Source organism: Lemur catta, chromosome 9, assembly GCF_020740605.2.
Source record: "Lemur catta isolate mLemCat1 chromosome 9, mLemCat1.pri, whole genome shotgun sequence".
NCBI classification, from domain to species: Eukaryota; Metazoa; Chordata; class Mammalia; order Primates; family Lemuridae; genus Lemur; species Lemur catta.
In genome coordinates, this window is record NC_059136.1 from 58,518,560 (window position 1) to 58,539,005 (window position 20,446).

The 20,446-nt window shown below is 33.4% G+C and overlaps 1 protein-coding gene across 1 annotated transcript in view; it reads right to left on the bottom strand.

Annotated features, from left to right (window-relative positions):
• Positions 1 to 20,446, bottom strand: part of VPS13B (vacuolar protein sorting 13 homolog B) — a 752,846-nt gene that overhangs the window by 269,391 nt on the left and 463,009 nt on the right. Inside the window, exon 31 of the mRNA XM_045560402.1 lies at positions 8,708 to 8,911. Within this exon, the coding sequence (XP_045416358.1) occupies positions 8,708 to 8,911 (204 nt within the window). The remainder of the gene's footprint in view (positions 1 to 8,707; positions 8,912 to 20,446) is intronic.

The window sequence follows — 20,446 nt, forward strand, 5'->3', positions numbered from 1 at the left end:
TTGCTGTGAGCTAGGCTGACACCACAGCACTCTAGCCTGGGCAACAGAGTGAGACTCTGTCTCAAAAAACAAAAATATAAAAATAAAAAAAAAATAAAAGTAAGAGGAATCTCTAGGAATAGATTTATATAATAATTTTCCAAATAGCATATTTTTTATAATGAATATTTGTGAATATTACTGTTTTCATACTTAGGAATAATCACTATAAGGGATTACCTCAGTTGATTACCACAAGTCTTAAGTGTCTTCTGCTCTATTATCTTCCATCTGAAGTTCAGCTGCAATACCATACCAAAAAAGTCTTTATGTTGTGTAAGACTTGTTCTGTGCATGCAGACTACGTAGAATTTTTTATTCTTTCTTTTTTGGTGGAATATTTTTGAAATTTTGGTACCACTTTTTCTACTTCTGGTCTTTTATAATATGCAGTTTTTGAAGTATGGTTCTTAAACTTCTTTAATATTTCCCACAAAGGGATACCAAAATGTATGGCAGATGGGCAGGAAAACCGTAGTGTAAATATGCTGAACCCAAGAAAGATGACCACAGCCTTCCTGAACATGTGTTTTCTTGAGTGCATGTGGCATACACCTGTGTCTTCTTGCTTAATAACAATTTCAGAGAACTATACTTTTCTTTGTTTACAATCTACTCCCCCCAAAGCTTAATAGAACAGCTTTTGCTAACACATATGATCATTTTCCGGTTATTAGCCTAGAACTTTATGGTAGTCAATAGTTTGTTATTTTTAACAAGTATAGGTTTCTGTCCACATCAGCCTCTATGTTACATAAGTATAAATAATTGTACCACTTCTTTGTTTATATGGACAATGTAGAGATGTATTAAATCATTGTTATATTAGAGTACATCAGATAAATATTTCTTCCACAGCTCTCCTAACCCCATGTGCCTTAGCACACTATAGGTAATCTGTTTTCTATAGGTGAATTTAAAATCTTTTCTTCATCATGAGTGATCAGCTATTTCACAAAGATATGTCTAATTGTAGATTTTATTGTGTTTATCTGGACCAGGACTCACTGTGCTTCCTGAATCTGTGGATTCCTATATTTCATCAGTTCTGGAAAAATTCTCAGCCATTATCTCTTTCATATTTTCCCTTTTCCTTTCTTCCTGTTTTCTCATTTTTAAATGTTAATTAAATATGTCAGACTCATTCCTCCATGTCTCTTAATTTTTCTTTAAAACTTTCGTTTTAAAACTTTCGTTTTAAAATTTATTTTAGTATATTCTGAAATTTTCTCAAATCTATATTCTAGTTCACTATTTCTTTCTTAAACTATATCTAAAATGCTATTTATCCCTCCTGTTATGTATTTAATTTTAGTAACCATATTTTTAATTTCTGAAAATTCTATTTGGTTGTTCTTTTTTTTTTTTTTGTTCAAGTACAATGAACACTATGCGGGTGACGGGCACACTAACAGCCCTGACTTAAGCATCATAAAAGCCATCTGTGTAACAAAAACAGTTGCATCCCCTTAATATTTTGAAATTAAAAAAAAAAAAAAAGAAAATATGTCTTGAGGGTATAAATAAGAATCCACCAAGGGACAGAGAGAGTCAGGAGATTTGTTTCATTTTATTTTCTTGGAATGTGTATTCTGTGGAATTTTTTTCCCTCTTGGGTTATTTCATTTTTAAAGCTATAATAACATGTAAAGTCATGGTAAGGTTTTAGGAAATAATTATAAAATCATATAATTTAAGTAGGTTTAAATCACTTTTGGCATTAATCTACGAGGTATGAGAATTAGACCAACTTCCAAATTTTGCTTAGGCATTAGCTTGACATCCTCTCAATAAGATAAAAGTGATGGCTTTCAGGTTGAAGATTTCAAACAAAGAAAACTACTTTCCTTCCACATTCCTGTTTATGATTTCAGGTGCAATTCTGGAAAAAAATCTCATGTTTGATTAATCACTAATCAAACTATGGAAGGGCTCCTTTGAAGTGTAAACATTTGGGTAATTATCTAAAAAATAAAAGAGATCTAAAGACACATGGAATAATCATAATCTCTCAGAAATAAGACCAGTAATATATGGTTTAGAGATTTTAATGTCTACACATAGCCATAGTTCCCCATATTCAATGTTATCAATCCTGTGAAATATAAGACTGATCATTTTAGAAATCTGTCAAATTCAAATTCAGTTTGCTAAGCAAACATAGTAACAACAACCTTTAAAAATTCTATGTGTGCAAAAAAAGGCCCACATAATATAGTATGTAATTTGATATGTGCATATTAAAATATTTAAACAAATAAGTATGCTGTAACTATTTCTCTGACAATGAAGTTTAAAAGATAATTTACCCGAGGAAATCAAACACAGATAGTTGGTGACAGGAACAAATAAACATAGTGTGATAGAAATCAAACTATTTATTTTTAAGTGTAGTTTTCAAAAGTTTATTCAAATTATATCTTTAAACATTATATACAAGAAAATTATATTAATATTAATTTGGAGAATTAAGGCATAGTGGTACATTCAGGAAATCATAAGACAAACTTTCCACACATATCCCACCCCCAAGCACTAATAACCATATAAAATAGCAACAGTGATTTGAATGTGCAACCTTGCACATGGCAGACATCAGTACAGGTTACTTTAGTTCTCAGCACTTCATTTCCTCAGATTATAAAATAAACCCAGATGTAGCAAAAATGATTGCTAAGAGAAAAAGAAAAAAAATGACTAGCTAACAATGCACTTTAGCATAAGCCTGAGGGATCACAGCCTTAAATAGAAAAGTAATTGACTAAGAGTAAGAAAACCAAGGTTCTAGACTTAGCTCTATTGTCTAGTGACATTGGACAAGGCAAGGAACCTCAAATTTAGTTTCCTGTAGTGGTTTTGTTTTACAATGGCTTGCTAAGAATGGTTCAGTTTAGAGTTTGTCCAGAGAGAAACCTGCACAAGATTTGGAGGTATTAATAAATAGTAGCCAATAGTCTCTGAAAGTTACCATGGTTTAAATGCAGTGAAAGACCAACTGGAAAAGTGCTGGCAGATTCTAGCCTGTCCTCACTCTTCATGGCTCTGTGACTACCTTTTCCTCCTGACCACTGGCACTGCTGACTGACCAACAGCAACTCCAGCCCACCCCAGATGCAGAGCCGACAACCTCTTGTGGTCCCACTCTAGCAGCTGTACATTCCTGGTTTCCCAGGTTTCTTTGAAAGCTCTGACATTTTCACCCAAGTCAAGAGCTTCAACAGGGTTGGTTGTGACTGATCCTCCAACTCTATCTTTCAGACTCTTACTTTTTAGCTTCTTCTACAAGTGGGTTAAGATTTTATTCCTAAAATAAATCCCTTACTCTCTAACACTCAAAATCGTTCTGCTGGTCTTGATTGAACCATGATATCTACCTTCAGCTGAAAAAAAAAAAAATCAAGATTTTGGAAGCAGAAGATCTGTAAGTTTTAAAATCTCATGATTCTCCATACTTAACTTCCCTAATCCCCTGCCCCCAACATACAAATAGAAACACACCACAATTAAAGACAAAATTTGAGTAATGTACCCAGGAGGAATGAATGAAAATCACTGCAAAGATTGCCATTCACAAGACCGTGGAACCAATTCCACAAGTGGCATAATAGGAAGGCGAAAAGTGCTCCACTTATAATAGGCAACTTACGCAACTGAGACACAAGTACCAGTATCTAAAATCCACCTTAAGGAGTTGGGTCTGTCTAAAAGCCAGTTGTGGCACTTTGAATATTTAGAGCTGGGGACTAAAAAGCTTTTTCCAGCTGTTTGTCCAGATGTCATGAGACTATTCCATAGCAAACTCTCCCACCTATGGTACAATGGGATGGTTAAACCTAAAAAGGCAAATCTGATCTTGGAAGATGCATTATGTTTCCACTTCTCTATCTTCCTAGGAGACTGTTGGCTATCAGCATAGATATTTATCAATAAAATGTACTTTCTCATTCTAAAAAAAAAGATTGCCATTTATTATGATATTGGTCAGGGGAGGGAGCAAATTATTTCTTATTGTGTCTCTTTTTATATTTTTTGAATTGTATCTAAAATATCTATTCAAAAACAAAATAGAATTATTTTAAGGTCTTATTTATATTTCTGTTAAGATTAATCATCGGAACTAAGCTACATCAGATCTAAAATTTCCTGTCTTCATTTGAATCAACATCTCTCAGAAATATTCAAATTCATCACTTGACTTGTTAGCTCTACCAAATCATTTAATCATTCAATCTTTTGTTAATTCACTCAAGCCTTCATTAAGTACCTACCATGTGCCAAGCACATTATTACATGTTGGGTAATCAGAATCAAATAAAACATGTCACACTTTCATACTTCTAGCCCCTGCATCTACTGCTTCTTTAGTTCAGAATGCTCTCTCCATCTCCTGCTACTCATACTCTTTGGAAACAAATTCAAAAGCAAGGTACTTTGTGAAGTCTTCTCTGAAACCCCAACTCATAGAATTAATCATTTATTTCTCTTTTTAAATTTTCTATTTTGTACCTAAGTCAATTTTGCATTAATTTATTATTTTGTTTATGTCTGTGCCTGAGATCTCTTATGTGCATGGAATGTGTTTATCCTGATTTGGACATGGTTCTTCTGTAAGTCTAAGTATCCCATGTTTGTCTATTATAGCATTTTCCACATTGCACTCTAATGGTTAATTAACTATTCTGTCTCTTTGGTTGGATGCTAAACTTTTTAAAGGATAGGAACACATTAGAAATTATTTCATTTTGTTTCTCCAGTGTAAAAGATCTTCAATTGCATAGACTGGACATTTAAGAGTCTTTGTTAATTTCTGACAAGGGTAACAAGATCATCCAATGGGTAAAGAAAAGCCTCTTTGACAAATGATTCCAGGACAACTGGATATTCATATGTAAAAGAATCAAGTTGGACCTTTACTTCATACCATATACACAAAAACTCCATTAACAAACCCACAAAAAACTCAAAATGCATTAGTGACCTAAATATAAGAGCTAAAACCACAAAACTCTTAGAATAAAAATTCAGGGTTAAATCTTTATGTCTTTGGATTTGGCAATGGATTCTTAGATATAAGAAACACCAAAACCATGGACAACCAAAGAAAAAATAGATCAATTAAACTTCATCAAAATTAAAAACTGGTGCATCAAAAGACATTATCAATAAAATGAAAAGATCATTTCTAAATCATACATCTGATAAGGGTATAGTATCCAGAATAAAGAACTCTTACAACTCATCAACAAAAGGACAAAAACTCAATTACAAAAGGGCCAAAAGACTTAAGTAAACATTTCACCAAAGAAAATGTACAAACAACCAACAAGTACGTGTGAAAGCTGCTCAACATCATTTCTTACTATGGGAATGTAAATCAAAACCACAAAAAGGCATCATCTCATACACAGTAGGGTGGTGTTAGTTTAAAAAAAGTAAAAAAGGAGAATAAATATTGGCAAGAATGGGGAGAAACTGGAACCCTAAAACATTGCTAGTGGGGATATAAAATGGTTCGGTCACTGTGGAAAAGAGTTTGGCAGTTCCTCAAAAAGTTGAACATAAAATTATCATATGACCCTGTAATTCTACTCCTGGGTGTATATCCAAATACTTGAAAACAGGTACTTGAACAGGTATACCAATATCCACAGCAACATTATTCACAATACCAAAAGGTAGAAGCAGACCAAATGTCTATCAATAGATGAATAGATAGACAAATTGTGGCACAGAGATGCTCCTTGGCTTGCAATGGGATTATGTCCTGATAAACTCATCATAAGTTGAAAATATCATAAGTCAAGAATGCATTTAATAAAACTAACCTTCCGAACATCAAAGCTTAGCCTAGTCTACCTTAAATGTGATCAGAACACTTACATTAGCCTACACTTGAGTAAAATTATTGAACACAAAGCTGTTTTATAATAAAGTGTTGAATAGCTCATGTGACTTACTGAATACTGTACTGAAAGCAAAAAGGAGAATGGCTGACAGGTACTCAAAGTACAGTTTCTACTGAATGCATTACTGCTTTCACAACCACCGTAATGTTGAAAAATCTTAAGTTGAATCAACATAAGTAAGCGACCATCTATGTACATACAGTGGAATGAGTATTGTTTGGCCATAAAAAAGAATGAAATACTGATACATGCTACAATGTGGATGAACCTACAAGACATGCTAAGTGAAGGAAGTCAGATATAAAAGATCACATCTTGTATGATTCTATTTATATCAAATATCCATAATAGATAAATCCATAAAGACAGGATGCAGATTGGTCATTGCCTGGAGCTGGGAGGAGGGAGAATGATAGAGAAAAACTACTTAACAGATAAGAGGTTTTACTCTGATGTGAAGAAAGTGTTTTCGAACTAGATAGAGGTGGTAGTTGTGCAATAATGTGAATGTAATAAATATTCATCTTAAATGGTATAACACAATTTTATGGTATGTGAATTTTATTTCAATAAATTATTAGAACACACACAATGTGTTTGTTAAATGAATTAAAGAATGAATAGAACAGATATAATTAAGGCTAGGTGGCCATAAAGTTTCCTAGGAAAATAAGAGTCATCTTCTTTGAATACAGAATTTGTGATTAGTTTTTAAAGACATGATAACCTGAAAGTTTCATAAGTAAGCACCTCCTAGATCTGAAAACTGTGTGAAGAAGAGGAATGAGGGGACTTGATGCTGGCTGATGTAATATTTGGAGATTATGATTGGTGTAGCTGATGCTGTGGTTTTTCCACCTAGATCCTCTTTCGTGACAAAAATAACCCACTCCCCAGCTGCCAAGCAAGTTGCTTGCTGATGGCTCTAAAATTGCATCCCTCTCCTAAAATTTACCTTGGCCAACTATGCTGCTTCTTCACCCAAATTTACACCCCTCTTCAGGGGCATATTTGATCACTTTTCAGTGAAGGACTACAATAATATATTTTGCATTATGGCAGTGCTATGTCTGGGGACAAATCAATGAACAGGATGGTAAGGATCTCTGCCTCAGGACTCAGACAAGTATTTAGATAATTAGAATAAAATAAGCTAAGTGATATGATAGGAACACACACAATTGAGATCTAACTTGGTTTTGTGACAGGATCAGGGAAGACTTCCTGGAAAGCATTATGTCTACTCTGAGACTTGATAAATGGCAGGAATTAGGCAAGTGAAAAGGGTGGGTTAAGACAGTTCCAGGTAAAGAGAAGATCATATGCAAAGGCCTATGAGGAAGAAGAGTCTTATAAGCCTTGCTTAGTAATACAAACTATGTTTTACTTGTTGGTTTTAGGTAAATTGTTTCTCTTGTTTAGGTTATTCTTCATGAATAATCAGGGAAAATAACAGTTCTTACTTAGTAGCATTACTGTGAAAGTTATGTCAAATAAGGAAGGTTAAGTGATAAACATTGTATAATCTATTATTAATGTTGACATTATTATTATTGTCAAGCCATGGACAAACACAGCATTGGTGGTAAAGGGGCAGAACCAAAGCAATCAGCATTACAGAAGACAGGCAATAAAGTCTGCACAAGATGTTTTCAAGAAATTCAATCAACAAACCACCATGGTGTGTTATAAGCAACAGATGTTACTGATTCAATCATCTAAGTAGAAAGACAGATGAAAAATAATTAACACTGTCTTAAAATCATAAAGACCTCCAGTTTTCCAATATAAAAAGTAGCTTTAATGCCTAGTACCTTGTTTCTATTAATGGCAAATAATTCTACCTCTCTCTCTGTTGAGAACCATGAATAGCCTGGCAGTGGCTCTCTATAAATCTTAACAGTTCACATTCAGGAGTAATTCCTCTAAAAATGTTCTCTGTAAACATAGGATGCTTTTAGTTAAACTGGATGGACAAAATCCCAAAGCCAGAAACTCTTGCTTTTCCTTGTACTCTAACTTAAATATAACTTCACACAGTATTTGTTACTTTTCTCCTCTTATTATTAATAAGATAATAAGTTAAATAATAATAAACTAAAGCTAAATAAGTAGGCCAGGCATGATGGCTCATGCCTGTAATACCAGCACTTTGAGAGGCCCAGGCGGAAGGATCGCTTGAGGCGAGGAGTTCGAGACCAGCCTGGGCAACATACAAGACCTTGTCTCCACAAAAAATTTAAAAATTTAGCTGAGTGTGGTGGTGCATGCCTGTAGTCCCAGCTACTGAGGAGGCTGAGGTAGGAGGATGGCTTGAGTCCAGGAGTTTGGGCCTGCAGTGAGCTATAATTGCGCCACTGCGCTCCAGCCTGAGCAACAGAGTAAGACGGACGTTGTCTCAAAAAAAAAAAAAAAGAAAAGAAAAGAAAAGAAAAAGATAAATAAAATAATTGACCCCAAATACAATAGATTTCAAGAGAAAATGTGAATGTATCCTGTAGCCTGAAGTGGATTCTTTCATCAAATAGCAAGATGTTAAAAAAAAATGCTGACACAATCCTAAATTTGTAATAATTACAGTGTAACACCAGTAGGACTAGCAGGTTTCCAAGCAAAATTATCAGCTACAATTACACAATATATTTTATGTTTGTAATGAAAAGTAGAAGCAATTATCAAAACACTTAGGTTGGATATGCTAAAGATTATATCACCAAGTGTTCTTCTGGCAATGAAGTATTAGCAAATCAATCATTTCCTACCTGCTGGCCATATTCCACTCAAGGGCTGGATTTTGAGAATTCCTTTCACTTTCTGCTAGCACCCCTCCTGTGCCACTTTCCTTCTCTGGTTTTAGTTGACTCCATTGTGCAGTACCAATATTGATGGATTGCAGATCTATTTGGTATTGTCTATCTTCAATTTCTGATCCAGGATCTCGAAGAATTCCTAAGTTCAAGGCTCTCCTGTAAAGGCAGTGAAAGAAAGGAAACAGACGATATAAACATTCTATGTATATTATGTTCACTGATATAGTATCATAACCACTTTTTTTTGGACTACTGATGAATAAACTAGGTTAATCACATCTATGATACAGGTTTTAGAAAGCTACCATACATTATGATTTGAAAATGTATCCAAAACTTATCACTTATGGTAATCCACACTGCAATGATTTCTACATTATTCCTGGTACTGTACTCTTTTTCTAAGTAGTTTCACATACATGATTTCAGTCCCTGAGATGCTGTGAGGTTCTATTAATATTATTACGTCCCTTTTTACCACAGAGAATACAATTCAGAGAGACTGAAAGATAGTCCAAGTTACAAAGGTAATATGTGACAAAACTACAACTTAAATTCAGTTTTTTTTCCCCCCTCAAAACTCTTTCTAATGTTCATCTATTAGCAGGCATCTATTGTTTTGGGACTTTTTGATAAAAGCCATTCTCACTACAGTTAGGTGATATCTCATGGTCGTTTTGATTTGCATTTCTCTGATAATTAGTGACATTGGTGAGCATTTTTTCATATGTTTATGGGCCAATAGTCTATCTTCTTTTGAAAAGCTTCTGCTCATGTCTTTTGCCCACATTTTAATGGGGCGGTTTGATTTTTTTCTTGCTGATTTGCTTGAGTTCTTTGTAGATTCTGGTTATCAGATATACAGCATGGGAATATTTTCTCCCATTCTGTAGGTTTGTTGATTGTTTCCTTGGCTGTGCAGAAGCTTTTTAATTTAATCAAGTCCCATTTATTATTTTTGTTGTTGCTATGATTACCCTTGGGGTCTTCCTCATAAATTCTTTGCCTAGGCCAATATCTAGAAGAGTTTTTCCAATATTTTCTTCTAGAATTTTTATGGTTTCATATCTTAGATTTAAGTCTGTTATCCATCTTGAATTAATTTTTGTGAGTGGTGAGAGATATGGATCCTGTTTCAATCTTCTACATGTGGCCATTCAATTTTTCCAGCACCATTTACTGAATAGGGGTTCTTTTCCCCAGTGTATATTGCTGTCTACTTTGTCAAATGTCAGAACGGCAATATGTGGATGGTTTTATACCTGGGCTCTTTGTTCTGTTCCATTGGTCTATGTCTCTATTTCTGTACCAATACCATGCTGTTTTGGTTACAATAGCCTTATAGTATAGTTTAAAGTCTGGTAAAGTGATGCCTCCAGATTTGTTCCTTTTGCTTAAGGTTGCTTTGGCTGCTTGGGCTCCTTTCTGGTTCCAAAAGAAGCATAGAATTATTTTTTCTAGATCTACAAAGAATGATGTTGGTATTTTGATAGGGATTGCATTTAATCTGTGAATCACTTTGGGTAGTATGTATATTTTAACAATGTTGATTCTGCTGATCCATGAGCATGATATGGTTTTTTATTTTTCCATTTGTTTACATCATCTGCAGTTTCCTTCCTCAGCGATTTGTAGTTCTCCTTGTAGAGATTTTTTTACCTCCTTGGTTAAATATATTCCTAGGTATTTTATTTTCTTTGTAGCTATGGTGAAAGGTATTGAGTCTTTGATTTGATTTTCAGCTTGACCGTTGTTGTACAGGAATGCTACTGATTTGTATACATTGGTTTTGTAGCCTGAGACTTTGCTGAATTTATTTATCAACTCCAAGACTCCCTGGCAAAATCTTTGGGGTTTTCTAGATACAAGATCACATCGTCAGGAAAGAGCAATAGTTTGACCTCCTCTTTCCCTATTTGGATACCCTTATTTTCCTTCTCTTGCCTGATTGCTTTGGCTAGGACTTCCAGCACTATGTTGAATAGAAGAGGTAACAGTGGCAACCTTGTTTTCTTCCGGTTCTGAGTGGGAATGCTTTCAACTTTTCCCCATTCAGTATGTTGTTGGCTGTGGGTTTGTCATATATGGCTTTTATAATTTTAAGGTATGTTCTATCTATGCCTACTTTGTGAAGACTTTTTATCATAAAAAGCTGCTAAATTTTGTTGCATGCTTTTTCTGCATCTATTGAGATGATCATATGATCACTGTTTTTACTTCTGTTTAACAATGTGGTAAATCACATTTATGGATTTACATATGTTGAACCATCCTTGCATCCCTGGGATGAAGCCCACCCACTTGATCATAGTGGATTATTTTTTTATGTGCTGCTGAGTTTGGTTTGCTAGAATTTTATTGAGGATTTTTATATCTATATTCATAAGGGATACTGGGTCTATAGTTTTCTTTTTTGGTTGTGTCCTTTCTGGCTTCTTAAGCACACAGGAACATTTATAAAAACTGACTATCTGTTAGGCAATAAAGGTAGCCTCAACACATTTCAGTGAATTAATATCATATAGACTATATCCTCTGAACAAATTACAATTCCATTAGATATTTTACTAAAGAAGAAAACTCAAAAAACTGCCTTTGGAAATTTAAAAGCAAATTTCTAAATTAGTCACTTATTGGTCAAAAAAGTTGTAATAAAAATTAAGAAATATTTAAAAGCAAAATGTTATGTATGAGGTTGTAGGATGTAGATAAAGTAGCACTTAGAACAAAATTCATTGTCTAAAATGCTAGTTTTAGCAAAGAAAAAAGGCTGAAAATTAATAAGCTAAACATAAAAGGTAGAATAAACCAAAAAAAAAAAAAAAAAAGAAAACAGAGGGAAGGATATAGAGCAGAAATTAATGAAATAAAAAAGAGAGAAGATCAACAAAACCAAACATAGATAAACTTCCAGCATTCAAGGAAAAACAAAGATCAAAGGCCAAATAAACTATATTTATCATAAAAAAGGATAATTATGATGTTGTCGAGATCAAACAGATCCACAGTAAAATCTTTACAAAGAGTTTACAACTTACTATGAAAAAAATCTCTCCTAATCGGCACTGTCCTTAGACAATATTTCTTATCCTTTCACCATGGGACTAATATAAAGGTTGTCCTCTTATTTCTTCCACCAATATACCATTATTTCTCCTTATAGAGTTCTTTTTTCTACATGAAAATGACTTTATTTTAAAACTATACCCTGACAGTATAAAGCTGCTGGTAATTTAACAAGTAGTGGAAAGCAACCAGGTTCTTCCTTATGACTAGCCTTAGTCAGGAAAGTCAAAACGATACCCTCCTCTCAAAGCAGCCCTTTCTCCAAACCTAACTTACATTCATTTGTTTAACAGATAAATATGGCACTGTATGCTAAGTCTTTTGATAGGCCCTAAAAATACTAGGTCCCTTCCCTCATACAGCTTACAGTCTAGTGGACGATTTAGAAGCAATTATGTAACAGCTAATGCTACAAAAGGTTAGGTATAGAATGCAATTGGAAGCACACAGAAGGGACACTTGACCTAGACTTGGGAAGCCGAAGCAAGAGAAGGCAATGTTTCAATGAGTTCAAAAAAACCCGGTCATCTTATTTTATACAATAAAGAACATATCTCAGACAAACGGAACAGCAGGATCAAAGGTGCAATGGTGTGAGAGAATAACACATCCAGAAATTTTGAAGAGGCTCTAAATGGCAGGCATGGAGAGAGGCAGAGAAGGAAGCAATGCCATAAGGCAATGGAGGCTTCAAGCCAAATGCAGAGTGTCCCCTACTAGGTCCAGCCTTTGGGAGTGAAGAGGTACAGACCACAGCTTGGGCTCACCTTCGCAAACTGGCATTTTCTCCTCTGCCAAATAGGTTACATAAATTATATAGTAGCACAGTAGTCAGGAGCAGAGAAAAACCTGGATTTGAGTCTTAATTATGAAAATTAAGTGAGATAATACATAAAGAGCCTGGCACAGAAGTCATCGTATCATAAAAATTTCAGTGTGTTAGAAAAAATATCATCGTATTTTGAATCTTTCCTCAGCCTCTGTATAAAATGTTAAACAGAAGTAAAAATGACACCTGGCATGGTGGTTCATGCCTGTAATCCTAGTACTTTGGGAGGCCAAGGCAGGAGGATCACTTGAGGCCAGGAGTTCGAGATCAGCCTGAGCAAGAGCGAGACCCTGTCTTATAAAAAACAGAAAAATTAAGGGCGTGGTGGTGTGCTCCTGTAGTCCCAGCTACTCGGGAACCTGAGGCAGGAGGATCACTCAAGCCCAGAAATTTGAGGTTGCAGTGAGCCACTACTGCACTCTAGCTTGGGAAACACAGCAAGACACAAAACAAACAAACAAACACCACCACCAAAAAAACCCCAGAAGTAAAATGAATAGAAAGTGAAAGACAGACTTAGCTGAATAAAGCATATATTAGGGTTCTGAAAAAAAGCAAAAGCTGAGCAGAGAATACCACTGACCCTCAATTTACTAATAATAAATCAAACTCAATGAATTCTACTCACATTTTCTAATTTGCTCTGTTTCATCAACCTAAAAACATTTTAATACGATGCTGGTTAATATGCAATAAACCCCTTCCTTTCTAAGCCAAGAAAAAGTTTACTGTGGAAAATTTAAGCCAATTAAAAATATACTTTCATCTTTAAAAACAAGTTTGTTCAATAGTTTCTTAGCCTCTTGAAATTCCAAAACCAGGAAACATCAATGTATTTCCTATGTAGGCAGTTTCCCAAGTATAAAATTAAAGTTTGTATTACAAATTATAAAGGTAGGCCATTTGCCTTATTAGTTTTGGTTAACATAACAATTTTAAAGAATTAGCAAATATGCATAAACATTACAAGTTTTGTTTGATTTTTCTCTGATAAAAAGAAATACAGGATAGTTTTTTTCAGACTTAGAAAACAAAAATCTAACTTTTCTTCCTTATCACATAATCCCCATGACTTATTTTCAATTCTTTATAGTTAGAGAAAAATGTACTAGTATTATAATACAGCGACTTACTTTATTTTCTGAAAAATAGTTGAGGCTTTTTTTCCTCAAGTTGAAATAGTAGCTAATCTTTATTCTTTAAAAGCATATAAAATATGCTCCTATTTTGTTGTATACATACTCAAAACCAGTTGTCATTATTATAGAATATTCTAATCATTTTGCTTTGGTTATCAATACTAAATTAAGAAAACATTCAAAATGTTTTCAAATACCATACATTAACTTTTAAAAATTATTTTTGATTGACAAATCATAATTATATACATTTATGAGGTATATCAACTTTAATTAAGCACTATTAGAGCAAGATGTCTTCTGATATATTTCATATCTCATAGCACATTAGATTTTTTAAAAAATATAAATACACAAATAGTTATGGGCATAACATTCAAAAATAATTTATTTTTATTTTTTTAAAGGTTGGAAATCATTTTACAATTTTAGAACTTTTAAAACACTATTTTCCCTAAGCCAAAAACTTTATAACTTAAAAATAGACTGGCAGGAGTGAAAAACAATCTAGTTAAAATGCCAAAAACAAAAGTATATTTCATTCAAGAGAGCTTTGATTTAGTGCCTCAACTTTTCACAGCACAAGAAACAACTGCAGGATAATTAGAGCAAAGAATTCTAATAGAATGATACTTTATTGGGGAACTAACTCAGTGAGGAACAGAACACCTAATATTAACAATGTATGCCTCAAAAAAATACTATGTAAATACCTTATAATAAAAAAGTCTTATTGTTTCATTTCCTAATTAAATTTTTCCTAGAAATGTTTGCTATCATAAATAGGAATTATATTTTCTTGTCTCAGATTCACATACTTCTATATATGCTCTATGAACTTTGTTCCCTCTCCTTATTGCAGCCTTTAAAACCTTTTAGCAATTCAAATCAGGAAAGGGGGTGAGTCAAGATGCCCATAACTTCCTTACCCTTAACACAAAAAGCTGCTTTATTGGCTAAAATGTAGGAGTTATAATTGTAATTGCTTTGCCCTTCCGAAACTCTTCTCCCATACCATTTGAACCATTCGGCAGGTGGTGTAGGAGGATAAACTAAAGTCTGCAATAGTTGGTCAATAATGTAATCATAGGAACCAAAGAAGACTTTAAGTATATAACTGGAAACACAGCTTTAATGTTTTCCTTTTTAAATTGATTTAGTCTGGGTCAGGCCTTTTGTATGTTTACATAAGGAACAGTTCATGTTGAACCATTTACTACTCACTGCTGAATAGGCGTATCTCGGGAATTCACTGTAAAGAAGTAAAATTCATTCACTTATAGCTCAACTGAGATCTACAAAATGTTAAATAAGCCAGAAAATAGGAATGTAAAAAGAAGTAAAACTATGTCTTGATTAAATTAAATGGCTACATATTTATCTGTAAGCGACAGTAATTTTCAGAGTAAAACAGGGAATACCACGGGTGACTGTCAGGCTAAAACCAATGCTGAGTTCCATAACTTAGGGCAGGAGTTCTCATCTTGAGTGTGGAAGAATCACCTAGGGAACTTGTGAAAAATGTTAAGTTCCCACCTCTAGAGATTATGAATCAGCAAGTTTGAACTAGGGTTGAGGAATATGCCCTTTCCCTTCTCTCTCTCTTTTTTTTTTTTTTACCTAAACTAGCATCCCTATTGATTCCAAAAACCCCACTCTGATACTTGGAGCATCACATATCTTTGACTTCAACATTACATCTCTGCTCTCAGAACTGACATGAGCAGGGAAAGGGACCAACAAATCTGTGGCTATTTCATTTATAAAACAGACAATATTTGCCCTGCCTCCTTCACTGAGCTATTCAGAGGAAACATCTCTTCTCTTCTTCAAGGCTAAGGTTTCTGTTAATTCACTCTTTGAAGGCTGGGACATGTCCTTTTTTCTCACCCTCATAGTACACAGCACTTAGAACAGGGTTTGGCACATGGTAGGCTTTTAATACATGAAAATTGAATGAGTAACAAATATTCTTCTTTATGCCCTTTACTTCCCATGGGGATTTTACTCTATTACTTTTTCCTTTTCTCTCCTGTACCTTTTACCCTTCTGGCTAAAAACATGCTCAAGTTATTCTCTTTGTAAAAGAGAAAGACAAACTCTCTCCCTGAGACTCTACATCCCCCCAGCTACTACCACTCCTTCTCTCACATTACCTTTTAGCCAAAAACTTATTTTTCTCTCAGTATATTTCCATTTTCTCACCATTTATTTTCTTCTCTAACCAAGAACAATCAGATATCAGCCCTACCTCCCTATATTTCTCTGAAATTTTCCTGGAAGAGATCCCCAACTGATTTTCTAATTACTGGATCCATGGGCAATTTTCAGTCATTAACTCAGCAGACTTTTTTGGATATGTGATAATTCAAAATGGCAGTGTAGCATACTGGTGAGGAGCACAAACTGAAAATTTAGCCTTCCTGTATCTATAATCCTAACTCTGCCACCTACCATGGATGGGGTGCCTTTGGACAAATTGAAGTTTTCATGCTTCATTTTACTCATGTAAAAAGTAAAGTCACTGGAGGAATTAAATGAGTTAACCCATGCAAGGCAGCATCTGACATAAGAGTAAGCTAATAATGTATCAACTAAACTTCCTTAATCTCCTTTACTAGATTCCTTTTTTCTGTTTGTCCCTTTTGATACTGGTGTTCTCTGGGGCTTCATCTTCGGTTTTATTTTATGCTTTGTATGCAATCATTTGTGGCAAAATTCATTTACAAATGCCAGTACATGTACTTCCCAATTGTAATTCCAATGACAGAGACAGGTTTACAATTTCTGGCCCAGTCAATTTTAGGATGAATAGAACACTTCTGTAAGGCAGTTGGCTAATGTTAAGGTTCCATGGTCAAGGAGGGTACACTATAATACTGTATTAAAGGCACAAATTTTAAGTCACAATTACATTCAAATTCTGGTTCTACCACTTAACAAGCTATGTATCCTTGGGAAAGTCACCTAACCTCTCTTAATATCAGTTTTTCCCAAAGGGGATAAGGATATCTACCCATATAGGTTTCTTCTGGGATTAAATGTGATAACTTTAATTAACATCCTTAGTATCTAACAAAGACACCTAGTTATTGCTGTTACTACAGTGGGTAAGAAAGAAGCTGACCGGCCTGCATTGAGACTGAATCCATATAATTGGTCTTACTCTGCACTATAAAATGCAAAAGAACATTGATGATACAGACACAGTTTAATAAACAAAATGACCCTTTAAATAATTTCTTAAGTTGAAACAGAACATTATATAAAAAAACGGTTTCCCTACATTTCTAGGCAACTTCACTAAAGTATAAATATTCATCTCTTTCTGATTGAAGATTCTCAAAATATTCTTACTAGTTAAGCAAATAAACTAAATTTTCACAATTTATCTTCAGGAAAATATGAGCTTTGAATTTTTTTTCAGTTAGTCACAAACTTGGGCTGATAAATTCTCATTTGCTCACTAATGTTATCAATGGGTTATATTGGCATGATGATTTAAGAAGCTATACGGTCAACGTGAAAAGTATACCAAACTAGACCAAACAACTTTCACCTTGTTATAGATGTATTCCAAGGAAATGCACTAACTGATCATGACTGCATGGAAAAATCTGTTGATGTCATTAAAGAACCTATATGTGATCTCAGAAATTACAGAGAAAGGAAGCTACTAGAATATATAGAAAAGGAAATGTTATTTTAATTTTATAAACAATTTAATTATGATGTTGATCTTCAACAAAATTGCTTGTCTATCAGGTTTTTGAGCACTTATAATAAAAAGTGTTCTATGTTAGCAGTTATATAAGTTAACTAAGAACAAATTAAGCCAAATCAGACAGATTTCTTTTTTGGTTGTATGACAAGGATAACAAATGGGAAAACAGCATCAGTGTTATGAAACTTGATGTTATAAAGTGTGTAAATGACTCTGTTAAGACACTTTTATTAATACAATAGAGAAATATGGACTTGAGGACAACATAGCAAAATAAACTTAGAGCCGATTTAATACTACATCCAAACAATATCTACATGGAGTCAGGTCTCTAGTAACATGCCAGAGGACTTGGCTCAATTAAATGGTTTTTGTCATTAATTTTAATGAATTCATATAGATTGGTCATCAAATTTTCAGATGACAAAGTTGGGAAGTATAGCTAAGACAGTAAATGAGAGAATCCAGATTCTATATTATCTCAAAATACTGGAAACAAAGAGTGAATCAAAACTAATATGATGAAATTTAACAATAACAAATGAAAAATTCTGTATGTAGGTTTAAATAACTAACATATAGGATGTGCATCAGATGGCCTGAAAACACTTCCAATCAAAAAAAATAACAATAAAAACAACAGAGTAATGTCTAGGAAAGTTAAGGCTAGTTTATGAAAAAAATAGTAAAAGCATTGTCACATGTGATTCTAGCCTTTTAATTTTTAAATAGTATATATAACACATATCATACTCACACTATAAAGTTTCACAAGATTAAGCAATATCTTCCTTATTGTACTAATAAAAGTACAATTCTTAAATACTATTCTTTCATTAATATTCAAACAAATTTTAGAATGAGTGCATTTTATTTTCATAGTTTGAATTCAAGCAATAATATATAATAATTCATTATTACACCAGGAATCAAAGAGTTTTTTGAGAATGTTAGAATAATATATTACAGGTGTGTTTATATAAAATCCTCATAGATTTCTAAAACATGAAGTACTTGGCATAAAAGTTAACTTCATATATATTAAAGCCCAGAATGGTCTTTCTTAACAGTGAAGTTTACTGCAATTCCCACATAGGTGACTTTGAATGACTAACTGTAAATTTAGTAAAACCTCTACATTCTTTAGGTTTCTTTTTTGTAGGTTTCTAAAGATGGTAATAAAATAAGCACATCAAATTTATAATGTGTCCTTATTAGAGATAGTCAGACTTCCTACTTGCTTCTAATGTTTCTACAACATAACTCTGGCAACAGTTCTGTTTTAGGACTCTCCTATAAAATCTACCATGGCTGCAAGTCAACTTCTATTTTATAAACCTTGAATCACCCAGACTTTATTCCAACTGTATGTGCATTCTTTCTCATTGAGATATTTTCTTCCTATCTTTATCCAATTTTTTTTCATTTTATTTACTCAAAATAAATGATTTATCATTAACAGATTTCCTATTTCCAAATCCAATCTGAGTATACTATTTGAAAATTTCTATGAAATTCTAGTGTTTGTAACATTCTCTCTTTCTCTACTAATCAATCATTACCCATCACCTCCAACACATAAAATAACATTAACATAGAAGACGTCTTTTCAAAGATTATAATTTAAGTTAGGATTCATAATTGACTCCCTTTTATTCATAATCTCAGCTAAAGATGGTCGGCAATAATAATGATATTTAAATTCACAGCTGACTCACTAAAAATAAAGTTTTAAAAGAATATCTAATGACAGAAATGTTCATAGTACATTATTTAAAAAGGAAATCAGGTTCTTCTTAATTTTTTGAATAATTTATATAAGAAAAAAATCCTTTAAAAGTATTTATAAAAAGTAAATTGAAGATAAATTAGTTAGACTTTATGTAAACCAGTCCTAATTTCAAATTGCTTGGAAAATCTCTGATAAAAATGTTAACAAAGACATCTCCCTTTATCTCTCACCAAATTCATTTTTATTACTATGTTTCTATCATTTAAACTTTTTTCTTCAATTATATTCTTTCATTCCACATCATTCAGATTCTACTACCAAACTATAAAGTGGTCTGTAATGCCAACTACATACATACACATAAATCACAGCAATAATATCAACAATATCACTGTACATTTGCTTACAGTTTTGGTTTGCAAAGGGGTTTCAACATATTGGTAAATCACCACTCACAGGGTGCTATAGGTAGACTGCATTTTACAGATGCTGATGTTTTAGGTAAGAAGGATAAGAAATAGCATAGTCTAAATGCAAATCATACCTTCTGACTACAAGTTCAGTCCCCTCTTATTGCCTACTTTCTATACATAACAATATGAGAACTGGCTTTCAAAATAAAATGTTAGATTATGCTTTATTAAAATGTATTTGTGTGATATGTAGTTGGGTGAAAAACTATGACACTACAAATTAAAATTAATAATGCCAGTATTTCCAAGGCTACAGATTAGAACTGATTTAAAACAGGAAATATGGAGAGGAAAAACACTCTTTAGATTTGGCATATAACAAACAAACTCCTTTAAAACAAATCTTGCTACATAATTTTACATATAGTTTATAATGTATGGAGTCATTTCAAACCCACAAATAATACAAATTGGTCAGGAATAGGTACCAGCAGTCAATTGTTAGCAAACTTACATACAGTAAGCATTAAGCAATTCTCTGTTTATTTGTAAAGAAAAATATTAGTTTTTTAAAAATGCAGCAATAGTTCAGAAAAATCTCTTAATATATAATGTTGAAAATATCAATATCTTAATATGCGAATTAATCAGAATAAAAATTTTTTTTTTATTTCACCTCTTCATGGGAGTACAAAAGCTCAGGTTATATACATTGCCCATGTCCCGCCCATCCCCCTGAGTCAGAGCCTCAAGCGTGTCCATTCTCCACACAGAGTGCCTGGCACTCA